The sequence below is a fragment of the Pecten maximus genome, chromosome 3 (genome assembly GCF_902652985.1).
Source record: "Pecten maximus chromosome 3, xPecMax1.1, whole genome shotgun sequence".
NCBI classification, from domain to species: Eukaryota; Metazoa; Mollusca; class Bivalvia; order Pectinida; family Pectinidae; genus Pecten; species Pecten maximus.
In genome coordinates, this window is record NC_047017.1 from 13,345,555 (window position 1) to 13,364,559 (window position 19,005).

The 19,005-nt window shown below is 35.4% G+C and overlaps 1 protein-coding gene across 10 annotated transcripts in view; it reads left to right on the forward strand.

The window, feature by feature from the left end:
• The first annotated feature begins 20 nt into the window (after positions 1 to 20).
• The window catches only part of LOC117323257 (cilia- and flagella-associated protein 70-like), a 43,550-nt gene continuing 24,565 nt past the window's right edge, over positions 21 to 19,005 (forward strand). For 6 of the 10 annotated variants that reach the window (XM_033878361.1, XM_033878360.1, XM_033878363.1 and 3 more), the window contains exons 1-14: positions 21 to 85; positions 1,720 to 1,825; positions 3,202 to 3,388; positions 3,715 to 3,813; positions 5,162 to 5,244; positions 5,551 to 5,727; positions 5,951 to 6,078; positions 6,276 to 6,425; positions 9,448 to 9,532; positions 10,146 to 10,157; positions 11,273 to 11,308; positions 13,451 to 13,520; positions 13,854 to 13,915; positions 15,904 to 16,041. In XM_033878361.1, the coding sequence (XP_033734252.1) occupies positions 1,754 to 1,825; positions 3,202 to 3,388; positions 3,715 to 3,813; positions 5,162 to 5,244; positions 5,551 to 5,727; positions 5,951 to 6,078; positions 6,276 to 6,425; positions 9,448 to 9,532; positions 10,146 to 10,157; positions 11,273 to 11,308; positions 13,451 to 13,520; positions 13,854 to 13,915; positions 15,904 to 16,041 (1,299 nt within the window). In that variant the 5' untranslated portion in view covers positions 21 to 85; positions 1,720 to 1,753. Of the gene's footprint in view, positions 86 to 1,719; positions 1,826 to 3,201; positions 3,389 to 3,714; positions 3,814 to 5,161; positions 5,245 to 5,550; positions 5,728 to 5,950; positions 6,079 to 6,275; positions 6,426 to 9,447; positions 9,533 to 10,145; positions 10,158 to 11,272; positions 11,309 to 13,450; positions 13,521 to 13,853; positions 13,916 to 15,903; positions 16,042 to 16,756; positions 16,784 to 19,005 lie in introns of all 10 variants that reach the window. The other 4 variants (XM_033878362.1, XM_033878369.1, XM_033878364.1 and 1 more) reach the window with 3 other exon arrangements.

Genomic DNA, 19,005 nt, shown 5'->3' on the forward strand with positions numbered 1-19,005 from the left:
AGTCTCGCTAAGTGTTATACTGTCGTCAAGGAAACCGGCGTGAGCACAGGGCTGTAGACACAGTTACTGTCTACTGCAAAAAAAGGTAATTAGTTGTGGTTTAGGAATGTACTATATATCTGTAATTTAAGATTCATGCATTTTCGAAATAATTTGAACCGATACATATCACAGACACTCGTATGTGGATATTTTGAGCGTAACGATGTCATGATGACAACCCCCTCCTGTCTTTCACTTGTTTCAGAGTACAGGCCTATCAGTTAGAGCAGAGTGGCATATTTTCGAGATTAATGTTTATTTTTATTTGATGGCATCTTGGTACTCATTGCTGCTAAGGAACAATTGCACTTTCATTGATACATGTAACGTTACCAGTTAGTACAATATGATTCCATGAGATACAAATGTACATGTAACGTTTTCAAATACACATCAGTTATGGATATTGTGTGAAGTCTATATTGTGTTATACAAATGTTGATCGAATCTTTAAATACTGACCTAATGCTTTGCACAGATCTGTATTCAAGATTCTACTGTAACGTTTACAGGGTGTCGTAGCTGGTTAATTGATTTCGGGATAAGGCATGTTAACAGCTAGATAACCAAATAGATCCTAGTAGCTGAGAACACTCTCTCAATTTACAATACTTAACTAGTACTGCACAGTAGTGTGTACCATAACAGCAATGCTACCAGAGTAAGAGCTGAAAGACCCAAGGATCACAATAGACTCCTCAATAAACTAAATTCATATAACTTCTCCAACCAAATAATCTCTTGGATAGCAACATTCTTAAAAGGTAGACAACAAAAAGTAACTGTGAATGGTGCAGACTCTGACTGGACCGAAGTCACATCAGGAATTCCTCAAGACTCAATGCTAGGACCATTAATGTTTGTCATCTTTGTAAATGACCTCCCTGAAACATAGATTTTTTTTTGTATTTTTCGCAACTTTGCTCTCCAATATTCCAATGATACTTCCTCTGTTATTCCTCCAAAACGTGCTGATACTTCTCATTGTTTTGAATGAAGCAGATGACTTCCAGTGCAGGAACGTTCACTGAGGTTATGTACCGGGCTCGGGTATACCACGAGGTTATACACTGGTGACGACATACTTCCGTGGTATATTCTATTTATAACATGTCAGATGACCTATTTTCCTCCAATGAAAACACTTTATCACTAGCCCTCCACCTCTGGGTTGCGAGTTTGACAGGTACTGACCGTAGGCCAGTGTTTTTTCTCCGGGTTATCCGCTTTCCTCCACCTCCAAAACCTGGCATGTCCTTAAATGACCCTGGCTGTTGATAGGACGTTAAACAAAAACAAACAAACAAACAGACCAATAATAATATCTGATATAAAGTGTTAATTGTAATTTGATAATAAATATGCTGAATGCTGATGGAATGTATATACATGTACTTTAAAAGTGGATATTTTAGCTCATTGAAATTTTCGCTTAGTCAGCCTCCCAACTGTTCGCGGTGTGGATATTTTTACGCTGACAGTCATGATGAAAATATATTTTCGCGTTGAGATGTCATTGGCCATGTTCATAAAGTAAGATTATTTTTGGCAAATTCCATTGAAAGGTCAAGACAATCAGTAAATATACCAAACTTTGATCAACAGACACGTTTAGGTCAATTGGTTGTAAGTGTGATCATTTATCAAATCAGAAAACTTTTTCTTAATTCCTTACAGGTTCTTTCAATTAGAAGAGTAAAAACCCATCAAAATGGACCAAGACAATATACAAACTAGGCCTCCAGAGCCAATTACTATAACCGTCCTGAGGGCCAGGAACTTGGTAAGTACAAAATCTTTGCAAGGCATAGACATTTCTTCTGTTACCAACTTTTCCTTTATTTGTTTTCCCCTTATCTGAAGAAAGATGATAAACATGATATAATAAATAACATTGATTTTTTTAACTGTCATGTTAGGACCTAGTTATATTTAGCTGTGATAAATGTAGGATTTGTGGGATGGAGTCCTTGGGACCCACATGTTCTGGACTTATGGTAGCCATGGAGCGAAGCGCTGAGGAGAGGGAGGGGGCCACAGCCCCCACACGGAAGAGGGGGAGGGTATGGGGGGAGGGGTATGGGGGGTCTCCCCAGAAAAAATTGAGAATGTAGATGAAAAACCAGCATTCCAAGCACATTTCAAGTAACAATTCATACTTTTGACATTGTTCACTTTTTTTAATAAATTTTTGTACAATATTAGTATATGGCTTCCACACCTCGCTTAATCATCCCTACCCAACCTAAAACTTCCATCCGTATGACTCTTTTCTATTAGAGAAAACAACGTTTCTTGTCCCTTCCCCAGCCGTAGAACTTTTTTGGGAGGTACATTGTTTATACATTCAACGACACTGCACTGAACTAATGCATGATTGGCTGGTTACAGGAAATTGATATCCAATCAGCGCATCACTTACGTATGCTATAATTAGAACAGGGGACTTCCACATATGATTGATGATGAAAGTATAAACGACAGGGAATAGCATCTTTTGATTTTGGTCAGATTTATTTGTTACTGGTAACCAGTTTGACATGAGGTTGTACAGTAACATAGACCTTTCTCCTTATTTTTTAATTTTTATGAGTCCCTAGGATGCTCATAGTAAGAATGTGTACATAGTTCTTTCCAATTTTTATGCGTCTCGGATGCAGGACAGGCACGTAGATTTATCACTGATTTTAGGTCTGACTGGATTTGCCTATAGGATTATGCATTAAATATGCTAATAATCACAGCAACATAGCTGTCTCAAAGCAGTTCATAAATTATTATCTGTGGTAATTTTAAGCTTTAGCAGCCAACATTTAAATTCCCTTGGGAGCATTCAGTAGGAACTGCTATTTTTTGTGCTACCAGCTTACATATAACGTTTCCTGCACTGCCCTATGGACTAATTACATTTGAGTTGACTAGAACACAACAGGATAAAGTATCTTGTTCAAGGATACAAGGAATATAGTGTCCACGCTGGGACTTGAACTAGTGACCCTTAGGTCACATAGCCCGGTGTCATGCAAATGCATGACACCGGTCGGTGTCCTACTCTTTATTAGACCTCCCGATACCACAAATGGAGGTTTTCAGCTGCCATTTGAGTATACATGCAATAAACATTAGCACCATAGACTTATGATGGTGTATGTTTCACAGAAAGGAACAAAGGCTGATAGTGTCCAAGTGATGGTAAAGGTAGAATTTGGAGAGAAAACCCTTGGGGATTCCCCTAAAGTCGAGTGTTCTCCTGAGGTTCCAGCTGAACTCAACTTTAGCACTACCATCAACTGTACCTATGATGACCCGTTGGCCCTGGATGAAATTGCTCACAAACCAGTTGTCTGTAAGTGGATTTCCCCTTGATCAAGTTGATGGATATACTGTATATCAATTAATACACCACTTTGTTTTTTAGCAGTAATTTTCAATTAAATCCATCATTCAACTGATGCTTACAATCAGAATTTACAAATAAATATTTACAATAACACAATATATCATCAATCAAACCAAACGATTTGACATGTTATATATTATATTTATTGACATTGGTTAAGTTAAGTTTTTCAGATACTTATATATATATATTTATTTTTGTATTTAGCAGACTGATTTACAAATCTGCACAATTAAATCATTTAAATTAAGTGAACATTGTTACTGTTACAGTGACTGTGATAGAAGGATTACCTAAAGAGAAAAAACAAAAGGAAGAAAAGACAGCATTGTTAGGACAATGCACTGTGGATTTACTGCCACTTGTCAAAGGTTTGTAAGAGGACATATTGTAATGTAAGGGTTCACTTATCAGAACATAATGACAAGTTGTTGGTAACGTTCATTGTTAGCTCACCTGGTCCAAAGGACCAAGGTGAGCTAGCTTATGCCATACGTGGCATCCGTCGTCTGATGTCCGCCAACATTTGACTTCTTCTTCATAACCAAAGATCGGAATTTGACCAAATTTGGTCAAAAGCATCCCTATGGGGTGGGGACTCAAAATTGTACAAATGGTAGGGATGACCCCCAGGGGGTCCTAGGAGCAGGGCCAGAAGTGGTCAATTTGCCTAAATTGATATAAACAACTTCTCCTCTGCAACTAAGCAATGGATATCGCTCATATTCGCCTGGTAGCATCCCCTTGGGGTAGGGTTTCAAAATTGTACAAATGACGGGGATGACCCTCCTGGGGGCTGAGGGGTGGGGCCAAAAGGGGTCAGTTTCGCAGAATTGATATAAACGACTTCTCCGCTGAAACTAAGAAACGGATATTGCTCATATTTGCCTGGTAGCACCCCTTGGGGTAGGGATTCAAAATTGTACAAATCGTAGAGGGCAGGGTCAATAGGGGTCACTTAATTGGGTTTCTCTGAAATTAAGCAATGGATATCACTCACATTTGTGTAGTAGCAATCCCTATTGGGTTGTGCTCAAAGTCAATTTCATTTCATGGATTAATTGTACTTTTTGACATAAAAACCACATTTGTATGGTAGCATGGTTATGGGATGGGTATTCAAAATTGTACAAATGTCGGGGTTAACCCCCCAGGGGGCTGAGGGGTGGGGCCAAAAGGGGTCAATTTGGCTAAATTGACATTTTTAGAATTACAATAAAACCAGTGTACATGTACCCATATAAAATGCTTATGATATATTGAGATAGCAATACCAGCGACAAATATACTTAAGCATCATTCTTGTTTCATATCTTATAAAACCAGGTGAGCGATACAGGCCTCTGGGCCTCTTGTTTAATCATGCCATGTAAAACAGCCCACCAGTATTTATACTCTATCAGACTCTCAAACTCTTGCTAAAATGTCTGATATGTACCTGTAATAACCAATGTATACACCATGGCTAAACATTATAAAAAGAACGTGTGTCTGAGACCCACTGATTGACAGATAACTATCCTGTGACAGTCTGACTAATCAGATTCCTCGGACTGTAAGACATTCATGGATGAATACACACGTTAACACAGACTAACACAAAATTTGTGTTTGACTTTTTAAAATTATTCTTAATTTTTGAGAGCAAAAACCTAACTTGAATATATTTTTAATCCATAACCGGTTACAATTCATTTACTGAATGTTGCTGTCAAACAGGTGAGACAAAACACAAGTACACCTTAGTTGTTAACCCTTTGCCTGGGTCACCCCTGGAAGGAATTCCTCCTGAACATGCCAAGGTTAGTGCTGATTGAATACTGAAACATAAATTTCAATTCTGGAAGAATTTAAAAATTTGATTAAGTATTATCATTCCTAGCAAAATTTCAAATTCCACAATATCAAGATGTGTTCAATTTTACATTTAACATCTGTCAAATGTGAGGTGTCAATTTCAAATTTTCAAGTACATGTATAGCTGATTTAGATTTTAATGTACTTTCAGTAAAAACTTACATATTTATATTTAAAAAGGAAAACAAAAAACATGATGACAGTAATCAAAAGTTATTGTTGATCGGTAAAATTTTCTTCTCTTGTTTTAGCCCGAGCTGGATGTTGTGGTGTCTGTCAACGAACCACTGATGGACTCACCCCAGGTTAGCTCAGGGAACTTGATGACCATTACCATGGAATCCCTCTTGTCCCCTCCAGAGTCCTGGACCTTGGCCGGATCTCAGTACTGCTATGCTGCAGCACTGCCCATCCCTGTCACTGCTGAGGTTAGTTTCTTTGAAAATGTGCTTTGTTAGAAACTTTTGATATTAACCATGTAAAGAATTTCAATTAGCATGAATGCCATTGAAATCTGTCCATGTAGATTAATTATAAGTACTTGTTGCTATAGTTATCATGAATTTAATGATATGTATCTTAATATGTTAAAACCAATATTGAATTTGGAAAAAATTCTTTAAAAAAAAAAAAATGTAATTTTCTTTGCAGAAAGAGGCACCCATCATATTTGCAGGTGGAGCGCTGAAGCCTGGTGCTGACAAGGAGATTCCAAACAAACAAAAGAAGTGGGCCATGCCTGGATCTGCTCAGGGCAATGCTATTTATATCCCTGATAGGTAGATAGACATTTAGGGAAATAATTTGACTTTGCTCACTTTTTATCAAACAATGGTTTTTTTCTTATATAAGCTTGGACAAAGCTTCTGAAATATGCCAATTTGGTTGGATTTTATGATGATTATTTCTGTATTTTGACTATAGTATTAGAATGTTTAATGCTAATTAATTTTCTCAATTTGTTTGTGTGTTCCAGCTTTGTCTCCAGTGATAGTATTGAAGACGAGGATGGAGAACTCCGTGCCAAAGAGGATAGGGATCACAGGATGAACTCCGAGTCGGAGAAACTCCGAGTTCCATGGAATACGGAGAGAAGATGTTATATGGAAAACTCCGCTGTCAAGAGGTATAGGCTACAAACATTTCAATTTCTTGTTAAATTGTCAACATTTTCTGGTAACCTTTTTCAATCACAAGTTTTTATACCCCCGCAACGAAGTTAGGGGGTATACTGGAATCAGGTTGTCTGTCCGTCCGTCTGTAGACGCATTTTGTCCGGACAACTCCTTCTAAACCGATGGGCCAATTCCGATGAAACTTCACACAAATATTAATGATCATGTGTAGATGTGCATGCCACTTTACTTTAATCAAAATTATGGTTGCTATGGCAACTGGTCACTATAAACAGGTTTTCCGATAAGAACCATAACTTTAAGTTTGTCCGGACAACTCCTCCTAAACTAAATGGCCGATTTCAATGATACTTCGCACAAATATAGAGGACCATGTGTAGATGTGCATGCCACTTTCTTTTTTTTCAAAATTATGGTTGCTATGGCAACCGGTCACTATTTTACTGGGATATCTTGGTTAGCTTCTAATTAACAGTTCCAATTCACCATTGACTCATGCAGATTGCGGGGATATTAGTCAGCCATCCTGGCGACAGTTCTAGTTCCTCATGGTATGAATACAGTAAAACTCAGATAAGTCAAATTAAAGTCGACAGGACCAAGCAAAATATTTGACTTATCAGTTGGTTCGACTTATCTATGTCCTTGTGTACTGAAGGGATCTTTCTCAAATTTTATATGTAGGTTCCCCTTAGTCCGTAGTTATGCATATTGCATTTTGGGACCAATTCTTGGATTTTGACAATTGAAGTTTGTTATCGCTATTTCTCAGAAAGTGCTGAAGAGATCTTTCTGAAATTTCATATGTATTATCCCTTTGGTCCCCTTGTTATGCATATTGCATTTTAAGGACCAATCAGAAAACAAGATGGCCGACAGGCAGCCATCTTGGTTTTTTTTACAATTGAAGTTTGTTATCGCTTTTTCTCAGAAAGTACTGAAGGAATCTTTCTCAAATTTCATATGTAGGGTCCCCTTGATCCCAAGTTGTGCATATTGCATTTTGGGATTGATCAGAAAACAACATGGTCGACTGGCAGCCATCTTGGATTTTGACCATTGAAGTTTGTTATTGCTATTTCTCAGAAAGTACTGAAGGGATCTTTCTCAAATTTCATATGTAGGTTCCCCTTGGTCCCTCATATTGCATTTTGGGACCAATCTGAAAACAATATGGCCAACAGACAGCCTTTATCACTAAATCTTAAATTTCATATATAGGTCCCCTTGTTTGAAAAGTACTGGAGGGATGTTTCTCAATTTACACAGATTAGTACGAGGAAGGGGAAAATAGAGAGAAGATCAATCTGACATGGAACCTATAAAGATCATTCAATGGTGGGCGCCAATATCCCTCTGGGATCTCTTGTTTCCTTATATATTTATTCCAGCAGCCATGTGTATCAAAACAGTAAACAGAACACAGTAGGTCATGCTCAATCAGGCCAATGTTGGGAAATTTTACCCGAGAAAGCATGATACTTTGATGTTTGACACAAAAATGGAAATTTTAGTATACAGTCAAACCTGCTCTAACGACCCCCTGTATATAACGACTGCCTGTCTATAACGACCGGTTTTAAGATTCCCCGTGAGATTTTACTATATAACGACCCTCTGTATAGCGACTACCTGTCTAATGTGGCTAACGACCGGTGATTTCGGAACGGCGGTCGCTAATTTGTTTTCTATAGCGACCGATTTCTGTCGGCCATCTTCTGCTCTCGGCAGTCATCCCTCATAAAATCCCCGGAAAATTCAGACACATCGACCCTGGCTTGATTATACAAACAAAGGACCACCACAACCCTGGCCTGAGTATATAAACAAAAGACCCCTACCACCTGTTAGCCTATAATTACTGTAGCTGCCCTGGCCTGGGGCTCATGGGCTCGGTAAGAGAGGAGTCGGGTCACCATGCGTGTCGGTATTACATTACAACTGTGCACAGGTGGCTTCATTTGACACGGTCAGTTAATTTTGTGATTACAACTAGGATACATCACTTCAATAACAAACACTGGTCATATCTGTCAACAAGATTTACTCACATGAAAGCCAATAATGTCTTTCTTAATCGTAGCTGTCGGTACTAGCGTTTGTACTGCCGCCATCTTTAATTAGTCAATACTAATAAAAAGTCGTAAACTGACACAAATATCCGGATTTCAATTTGGGTCAGAAAAAAAAAAAATTGGTTTTAAGAAGTAAGACTATAACACATAATAATTAGTAGTAACACAAATATAATTAATTTATTAATTATTGTGTATTCTTTTTCTTTATTTATGAAAGAAAGGGAGATAATTTGATAGATACATATAGCATTATTTCAGAACAAAATATTTTTAAAAAATTATCCATAAGACCATTTTGAGTTATATTTTGTGTTTGGGTCCACAAATCATTAAATATTAAACCCTTCAGATTTATAAAGTTTATGCATTTATTTAACTTCTGACTGGTCTTCTGAATGCCCTGTTCAATGACAATTTTTTATGGCAGGTTTAAGTAAATTGGTTGGTGCAATAATTTTGACCTGTCTATAAAGGCAACCTGTCTATAGTGACCGTTTTTCTGTCTCCCCTTGGGCGGTCGCTATAGACAGGTTTGACTGTAGTTTAGAAGGGAGGGATCACAAAATATATTTGACACATGCCACTGCAGTATTTGATTCAACAGTTTCGATTTATCAGTGTTTTACTAAGATAAAGAAGGGAAAAAATAGGGACCGAATGAAACATTTGACTCATGTGATGTATTCAATTCTTTCATAAGTAATTAGAAGACTAATGACTGGCATTTATGTATTAATAGGGTCAATAAAAATGTCTTCATTTCAAAAAATTAATGATATACATTAATAGACTAGAATTGAATTTTATTCATGTTGGTGAATTTTGAATTCAATAGATATCCTTTCATTAAAATTTTAGAAAGAAAATGGACAGTAAATATGTTAAAATGTCATTTTTCCAGTAATATTGAGACGGACTGTATTGTCTCTTACAGTTTTCAGGACAAGATTGCCAAGTGTCGCTACTGGCCAGTTGAGATCATGAGACTTCCACCTCCCGCTGCCAACAAGGGAAAAAAGGTAGGCAAGCAAGTATTATTAACATATTATTGCTGTATAATCATAAATATTGTACATGAAAGATCAGCTATATGGAGTACGAAGGAATTCAATTCCAATAATGTAGAGAATACTGGTAGGATTTTTTAAAGATCAATAGACTTGTTACACTGTTATAAGCACTCTTTCTGGAATCAGATCCTTAACATACATATCAAATATGTTCACTATCCAAGAAATTTCAAACTTGATTTATGTTTAATTATTTCATTGGTAAATTGGAAAGTTGGATATTTTGATATTTAGTTTGTGTAGTTTGAAAGCAGGGGGTGCTGTTAAGTCATGTGATATTTATACAGCAGCAAAAATCAATAGTCAAAATGGCGTCCAGAGACGCTTGCATTGAGATCATGTTGAGGTGTCCAGAGTCGCTTACATGGGAATGGTGCAGGGGAATCCAAAAGCACTTATATGTGACAAGAGGTGAAGGCATCCAGAGACGTTTACATGTGGCAAAGGGTTGAAATAATTTACGTTTGAGCAATCATAATTAATAATAAAATGTCTTATACCGATATATGGATTTTTGTAAGAACAATGTATCAGAGATTGAAAGTTTGACATCAATTCACAGCATGCTGCTAGTGTAAGTATATATAGAGATGTAGATACAGGATTGGCTGTTAGATCTGCACGTTCATTAACCTGACAATTATATATCTAAATCAAACACAGAAGCTAATGCTGAAAATTAAAACCCAGTGAATGCTCTACCCACTGCTGAACTGTAGATAATCCCTGACTGCACAACCTCAACTTAGCTTTACTGAACTCGTATAAATGTCAAACTACGATTGTTGATATTTAGAAATCATATTTGATAGTAATACTTTAACCGTTGGTTCACTTAGACAAAATCTCTGTACATTTTTTTTCATAATTAAGATTGTGCATTAGTTTAAACTTTCTTTTTTTCATTTCAAGCATAATGATCGATAGTCCATTGTACAAGATTACACTTGGAGATAGGGACAAGTGTCACAGACACTTGTGTTATCTTATCACCATTACTTAACCGCAACTTATAACTTAAATGCATGATAACTCCATTCATCCACAAACACTCACTCACATACGTGTTTACCAATGATTAACGGTAACAACACTAGTTTAAACTTAAGTATAAAGTTATGGGGTGAAATCATACCCTTCTACATGTCTACATGTCATATTAATCTATTGATGAACACCTGCCAGTTTTAAGTACAGTGGAACTTCGTTAACTCGAAATCGACGGGTGCCTACTGTCACAGAAAAATGTAACGTAATCCATGATCACAACCATATTTTGAGATTTGGTTAATGTAACATTAATTTTTTTTCTCAATGAATATCACGTCTGTGACATTAGTCATATTTTGAGAATCTGTTATTGTAACTAAGGTATTTTTTTCAATAGTTTGGGGATTTTGCCTCATTTTGGGAATGAAACTTTCAGGAGTAAACTACAAATTTTGGAAATTTGACTTGAATATATGAAATAATTTCAATTGGGAATGGGGGCAAATTATTAGCTCCATAGAGCCCTCAGAAAAAGTGCTGCATCGTCGGTAAAGTTGCTTTTCCACAGTCTAAATTGGGTATAATGAGATTCCATGTATGGTATATAGTTATTACTGGTATATATCCATTTTGATGTTCCCCCTGTGATAATGATTTGTACCTGTGTGTCCTTTGTTTTGTTTACTGGCTCAACCACAGCGCCAGGGAAACCCTGGTACTACAGGGAAATCTAAGGTTGGTAGGCAGTGATATTCACAGGTGGCTTGTGTCAATGTGTAGCTGATGTGCACACTAGATATATGTGCTGTATATGTGTCAAAAATCTAATGACTACCGTTGTCTGTAATTACACGTACATTGAAGCAATATTTTGTACTTTTAAAAAAAAAAAACATTTAGAATTATAAGCAAGTTAGGAGCTTGGGCTAGGGAGGGCATACGGAAGTCTTCATTTGATTTAATCTATTTAAATAAACAAATGAATATAAATAAATAAATACCAGGTAATTTAAATAAATTCTCCTTCAAGTTCATCTTTGAATTTGAAGTTGTTCAGATTTAACGCAATAGACATATGATTTTAGTATCATGAAAAAAATTGCAAGTGGGAAATATAATTCTTCACTGGACAGTTTAGCTTAACTAGCCTGGAAATTATATGTGTCAGGTGATAATTTCAAGCTGTCAAATGTGTATCTGTGTTCTGTAAACATAAAACAAAGATTGACAATGTGGCTGAATCTTGGCATGATTTATATTTCTTTATTTATATTCTTATATTTATTTCTGTTTATGATTTTTATGTATACACTCTAGCCTATGTATCCTTTCAAGCATGTGTTTGTCATTTATTATTTTTATTTTTTTTAAGTTTAAACAATTCTCACCAAATTTCATTTTTTTTCATTAAGCTCAATTTAGCATGTTTGCTTTAGATACATCACAAGATTCAAAACTGCAGCACAGTTTGAGAAAAGAGTTCTATGTTCTGCTGTCTTTCAATTGAAACTCATTTTTAGCTCACCTGTGGTCCCTAGGACCAAGGTCAAAGGTCAGCTTATGCCTATGTGTATGTGTCCGTCTGGCCTTCCGTCAATAATTACCTTGTGAGCATGATAACAGATGAGTTTCAAAATAGAAATTATCTGACGGGGTAACTTACATAGTTATTGCCCTTTATAAAAATAGTATTAGCTCACCTGGTTCATTCCTCCACCAACAATTGACTTCATAACTGCTGATTGGAATTAAACAAAATTTGACTGGAAGTATCTCTAAGTGGTTGACATTCAAAATTGTACAAATGCTGAGGTTGACTTCCCAGGGACCTAAGAAGCTGGGCCAAAATGGGCCAATTTAGCTATATTGATATAAACAACATCTTCTCTGAAACTAAGCAAAGGATAGCGCTCATATTTGTCTGGTAGCATTTTTATGAGGTAAGGATTCAAAATTGTACAAATAGTTGGTCTGACCCGCTGGGAAGCCTGAGGGGTAGGGCCAAAAGGAGTCAATTTGGCTAAATTGATATAAACGACTTCTTTGCTGAAACTAAGCAAAGAATATCCCTAATATTTGACTAGTGGCACCACTTTGGGTCAGGGATTCAAAATTGTACAAATGGTTGGGTTGACACCACAGGGGCCTCAGGGGCCAGGCCAAAAGGGATTGATTTGGCTAAATTGATATAATAAACGACTTCTTTGAAACTGCAAAATGAATATTACTCATAATTTACATGTAGCATCCCTATGGGGTTGGGATTCAAAATTGTACAAATGGAGGACGGGGCCAAAAGATGTCAATTTCATTTCATGGAATAATGAACTTTTTGGCATAAAAACCTCACATTTCATTTCATGGAATAATGCACTTTTTGGCATAAAAACCTCACATTTTTAGAATTACAACAAAACAAATGTGTATTTACCCATATAAAATGCTTATGATATATTGACATAGCAAGACGGGTGACACATATACTTATGCATCATTCTTGTTTCATATCTCATGAAACCTGATGAGCAATACAGGCCTGATATTTAATTTCATTTTGATTTTTTCCAATCTTAAATCCACTGCTTATATTTTTCTCTCTTTAAATTTTCAACTGAAAAATAAGCCAAAAAAAAATGCCAGTGTTTTCATACTTATAAGCACTTAATTTTGTTCTTACCTGGGTAATTTGTAATTTTTTCTGAAACCTGAAACTCATTTTCAATAAATGTTTGTAACTGTTATAAACTATTCTTGACCTTTAATTCTTACCATCTTTCATCTCATCTACCAACAAACTGTTTTTCTTTATCCTTTAGTATGCATATTGTCTAATTATCTTTAAATTGAAACTAAGCATAGCTGTAAATTTATGTACAGGATGAAGAAGGCTCCATAAGCTATCACGGTGTTGCCTACATTAACCTAGCCCCTCTGCTGTATCCCGGAGGTAAGTGTTGATTTTAATGATCAAAGGCATACCCAAATTTTAGGTCATGTTGTTATAAGATATTTGATTTCTGATACCCCACATTGTACTTAACAGACAAATTGATCATGATAATTTGGTTTAGAGAAATTCCATTTTTCACGTTTCAAGATCAGTCGATCTACCTGGTAAGTGTTAGTATTTTCTTTGAATTGAACTTTTTTAAAGAATTGCTCCTTTTCTTCTCAATTTCAATCTATTGTTGTTTAAAAAGTAATGTTACAGGTTGCTGGGAGATTAACCTGTTGAAAGAATAAATAATGTCTATAAGATTCTATGATATGCTTTTTCCAGTGAAGAGAATCCGTGGTGCTTACAGAGTCCATGCCTATACTGACCATGCTCTACATGAGAAGGTATGTGATTGGTCAATGTGTTTAACACTTTATAATTGACAGAAAGTGATCAGTCAATAGGTTAAACACTTTATAATAGAAGAAAAGTGATTGGCCAGTAAGTTAAACACTTTATAATAGAAGGAAAATGATTGGCCAGTAAGTTGATGTTTTATAATAGAAGGAAAGTGATTGGTCAATAAACCAAAGACTTTATAATAGTAGGAAATTGATTGGTCACTAAGTTAAACACCCCATAATAGTTATTCCATTTTATTAGCTCACATAGCATGATGTGCCGGTGAGCTTGCGGTTGCCTGTCCATTCATCAACTTTTAACTTTTTGAAAACTATAAGTTACTGAGAACTGATATTTGGCCAGAAGTGCATGTTAAATTACCTTGACCTATTTTCAAGGTCACAGGAGTCAAATATATCTTCTCAAGTTCCAGAAGGCCCAGAGGGTTGATATTTTGCCAGCAGGTATCTAGGGCAAAGTGGAAAAAAGTTTCCTCATATAAATGACCTTGACCTTTTTTCAAAACTTTAAAACTTCAAGAATCCTCTTTTTAATTTCCAGAAGGCCAAGACAGTTTCCTCATTGAAATGAGTTATGTATAAATAGCAGAAATTACATGTCTAAGTTCAATTAGATTGGGTCAACATGACAATTGGAATAAATGGTGATTTTGCCATCATTCCTAACTGGTCATTTGAGTGATTCAGGCCCTTTGGGCGTCTTGTTTGTTGATCCAGAGCTATATCAATGGCATGTACAGTAATTAAATGAAAGAAGGACTGGTTTTGAACATAAAGATTTATATAGATATAAATCAATAACTAATGAATATATCAAATGAATTGAAAAATAAATATAATTTGAAAACACTAATTTTCCTCTAGATTCAGGTAGCAGTGTACAGTAAAAATGCCCAATTTTGAAAAATATGACACATGTCTTAGATATGTAAACATTGCCAGTTATAACCCTACATATAAACTCTAATAAAGTATATATATTTGTAATCTGTACAACATTTGCAATTTTAATACAGCTCTGAAGGATAAGTTAACTGATATTTTCTGTGATTTTTAGAGCTGTGAATACCATGGTAACAGCTTAAATGCTCAAAATTGCAAAATATTATGATATTTGACCCAAACTGACACAATTCTCTACACAATTTTTTTTCTGAAACCTATCTAAAATTAGATATCTCTATCCCAAAGACAGAATTAATCTTGTTTTGACTATGTTGTAAATTAAGTTTTTCCGCTATCTCACCTTTACTGTGGGCATCCATTTTTCGCTGTAGGCAAAACTAAATTTCCTGTGTAAACACACTTGCGGAAAATCCGGAAATTTAAAATCCAGAACCAATTTATTAATTTTTGTTTTAACAAATGTGAAGCCTGTATGTACTTCTTCATACTGAATATACCAATCATAGTGTACATTTATTTTTTCATTTTTTATGCATATCATAATACAGGAGTTATTTGCTTAACAAAAAAATTGCCCATGGCCAGGCTGTCCTACTGTAGTGTGCTACCTTATACATCACCTTATTTAATTCTAATTCTACTAAAACCCCCATGAATGTCTAGAATATGTTCCGACGAACAAAATGACATATCGGATTACTGTGTATCTTTAATAGTCACCGAGTATTGCTGATTTTCCTGAGAGGTGTATTTTGACAACTTTTTCTCCCAATGCAGTAATAAGGGGAGGTAATTTTGAAAATGAAAACTCCCATAATTCTGTATATCTCTTGAATAAAGTTGTGTTTTAAGTTAAATATGGTACTTTGAGTCTCTGTGCATGTAATCAAGCAAAAAATACTATACAAATATCAAATTTAGCCTTGTTATATGACATCATAGCTACTATGCTACCTCAGTAGTGAAAATTGTAGATGATGTTGTATGCAATATCCATATTCAAGTATTGGCAACAGAGTTTTTTTTAAGAAACAAATGTTATATTTGTGCCTCATAATGTTCAGACCAAGAGAAAGACTGGTTATGGTGAGGAAGCTGGAAGGATAGCATTCAACATCCTCAACCGTAACAGTGCCTCGCCTTTTCCAAAGAAAGCAGGGAAGGAAAAGGATGAGAAAAAGGAGAAAGAAGTCAAGAAAGGGGTATGTAAACACATTTTCTACCTGTCACCCAAATCATGATTACAACATTACTTCATGTATCTGTCAGCATTTGGTCATTTTTTCTTGTTATTACATGTATGCTGGAATTTTACATAATTTCAAAATGATATTACCATGAGGGAATTTCGAGTTTCAATTCTTTGTTACAGTTTTTAACTTATGTACATATTTTCATCAAGAAGTCTATAATTTGAAATATAACTTACTTAGTTCTACGATTTCAAATTTAAGAAGAAGTTATTTGTAAATTATTGAAAAAAGAAAAAAGAAAAAAAAGTTAATTATATATAATGCACATTTTTTCCTAAATAATTCTGCTCCTCATCCACAAGGGGACTTCAGCACTGCTTAGCAGATTACAATGGGCTATTCAGCATCAATAGCTTGATAGATAGATAGTTAATGATATTAGGCATTATATTACAGTACAAATATTACTTTACATACATGTAGTCCTGCTTTTTTCTATCCCCCCAACTCCACCTTCCCACAATTTTTTTTTAGATAATTAGAAAGTCTGAAAGTTATATTGAAAAAAAAAAATTAAAATCTTATTCAAGATGTGGCAAATATTACATATTAAACCAAGTACATAAAGAAGATATGTACATATATTATTTAGAAATAATTTTCCTGGTTCAGCTGAAATCTCTTCTACTTACAAATATGACAAAATATGTACATGGTGTTTCAGCGTTCCAGTAGTGTAGCCCATCATGAGGTTGGTACTGTTAGGCGTGAATTAGGAGTAATGACTTTGTGACAGTCATGTGACAGTCATGTGACAGTCATGTGACATGTGTGGGACAATAGTTGTGATAGTCAATCAAGCGTTTTCCAAGTGTTCAGTGATTGGCATGATAGATGATATATAGGAACTCAATTGCATTCACAATTTCTGTTTTTGTGTTATCATTATTACCTTATTTTAAAGATTTTAGTTGTTATTATTTGTTTTGCTTTTAGTAACTTTATAACTGAAAACAAATTGTACTCTCCCTTCTTTGCATATCTCATACTACAGTTTCAGTTTTTTTTCAGTCTATTTTTTTTCAAACTGATTAACTTGTTTTCATACATATATCATAAAAGGCTTTTCAAAATCAGTTTTGTGCCCACCATCTGATGAGTGTGGGCCGTTCAAATCACCTTGCATCCCTGGTCCATCGTCCGTGCATTATTCATCATCCGTCCGTCTGTAACTAATCCTTGTTGCCGCTATTTATGGAGAAATACTGGAAGGATTTCTTCAAATGTGGTTCCCCTTGGTCCCTAGTTGTGCACATTTGATATGATTCTGATCTTGAAACAAGATGATCATCAGGCAGCCATCTTGGATTTAGACAGTTGAAATTTGATATTGCTATTTCTTGATAAGTACTGGGAGGATTTTTTTTCAAACTTCACTGGTAGGTTCTCCTTGGTCCGTAGTTGTTCCCCTTCGATTTTGAGTCTGATCCAGTAAAAAAAATGGCATTTTGGATTTTGACAATTGAAGTTTGTTGTCACTATTTCTTGAGAAGTACAGAAGGATTATTAGGTCATCTGACCGAACAGGTCAGGAGGACATTTAGCCATTATGTTTCATCTGTTGTCGTGCGCCGTGCATAAGACTTTCTATTTCAAAACGCTACTCCTTCTTAACCCTGAGGTGGATTATTAGCAATTTAGTTTGAATCATCATTGGGGGAGTGCGATCATATTTTATATAAATGAGGCTGGTCTGACCCCTGGGGCCCGAATGGCAGGGCCCCAAATATGAAACTTTGCTGAATTTTTGCTTTAAAATTTTTGCTTTTGCATCCCAATTTGTTGTTAAACATCATTAGGGAGAGTGACCGTATTTCATAAAGAAGAAGCTGGTCTGACCCCTTGAGGCAGAGGGGCGGGGTTAAATATGAAGCAATGTTATTCATAATTAAACAAAGAGTCAACTGACCAAAGGTCAAGGTCACGGTGTCAAGGGTGAAGGTCAAATTTTGTATATTTTCACTGATGAACATTTTGTTAAGACATTATGAAGCATAGAAAGTGAGAATTAAAGGAGGCGGCTGACAAAAGGTCAAGGTAAATTGGTCAGAGGTCAAGGTCACATTATGTCACTTTTAACTGATGATCATTTTGTTATGATATGAAGCAGAGTTGGTCCCCTTGTCTCAAGCTTCATATGTAGGTGCCCCTTGGTTGCTTTTGTTTTGAGTCTGATCCAGAAAGTAAAATTGCTAACCGTTGAAGTTTAGCATTGCTATTTCTAATTCACAGAAAATTCTTCTCTAAGAGTTTCATCTCTTAAATTCAAAATGAATGCTTCCTTGTCATCAGATCATTAAATTAGAGAAAAGATCATACATAGAACAAATAAAGGTCATTTAATGGTAGACGCCAAGATCCCTCTTGGATCTCTTGTTTTGTGCTCATCTCTAATATTTGTTTTCTTTGGTTTATTGATAATATTCTGCCCTAGACAGTTTTGATTTTGTTTCCTTCATAAAATATCATTTAGATGGATGTTGATTGTATAGTATTATAGATTTCAGCATTGTCAAATTTTTTTTTCTTAAATCTGCATGCATCGTTTCGTGGGAATGTCATTGTGATGTGAAAGTGTTGGCTTTTTTTATTGGCAGGTTTCTTTACATGAGATGAAATTGACGTCATATTTAACAAATATTGTATTTATTTTAATAATAACCTTTGGGATATATATTTTATCATCAGCATTTATTGGGAAATTTTTCAGTATCGAATTCCAACTGATCAAAAATTTTGAAATTTTTCCCTTATGGAAATTGATCGAGGTCAATGATTTATTCAAAGCTTTTTGCTTACCCTACTCATTCTTCAGAGCCCAAGTATAAACAGAATTCATGTATTCCCCAATCAATTATTTCTGAGCAATATTGCAGCCAAAGGATATTTTTTAGAACAAATGCAGTATATGTT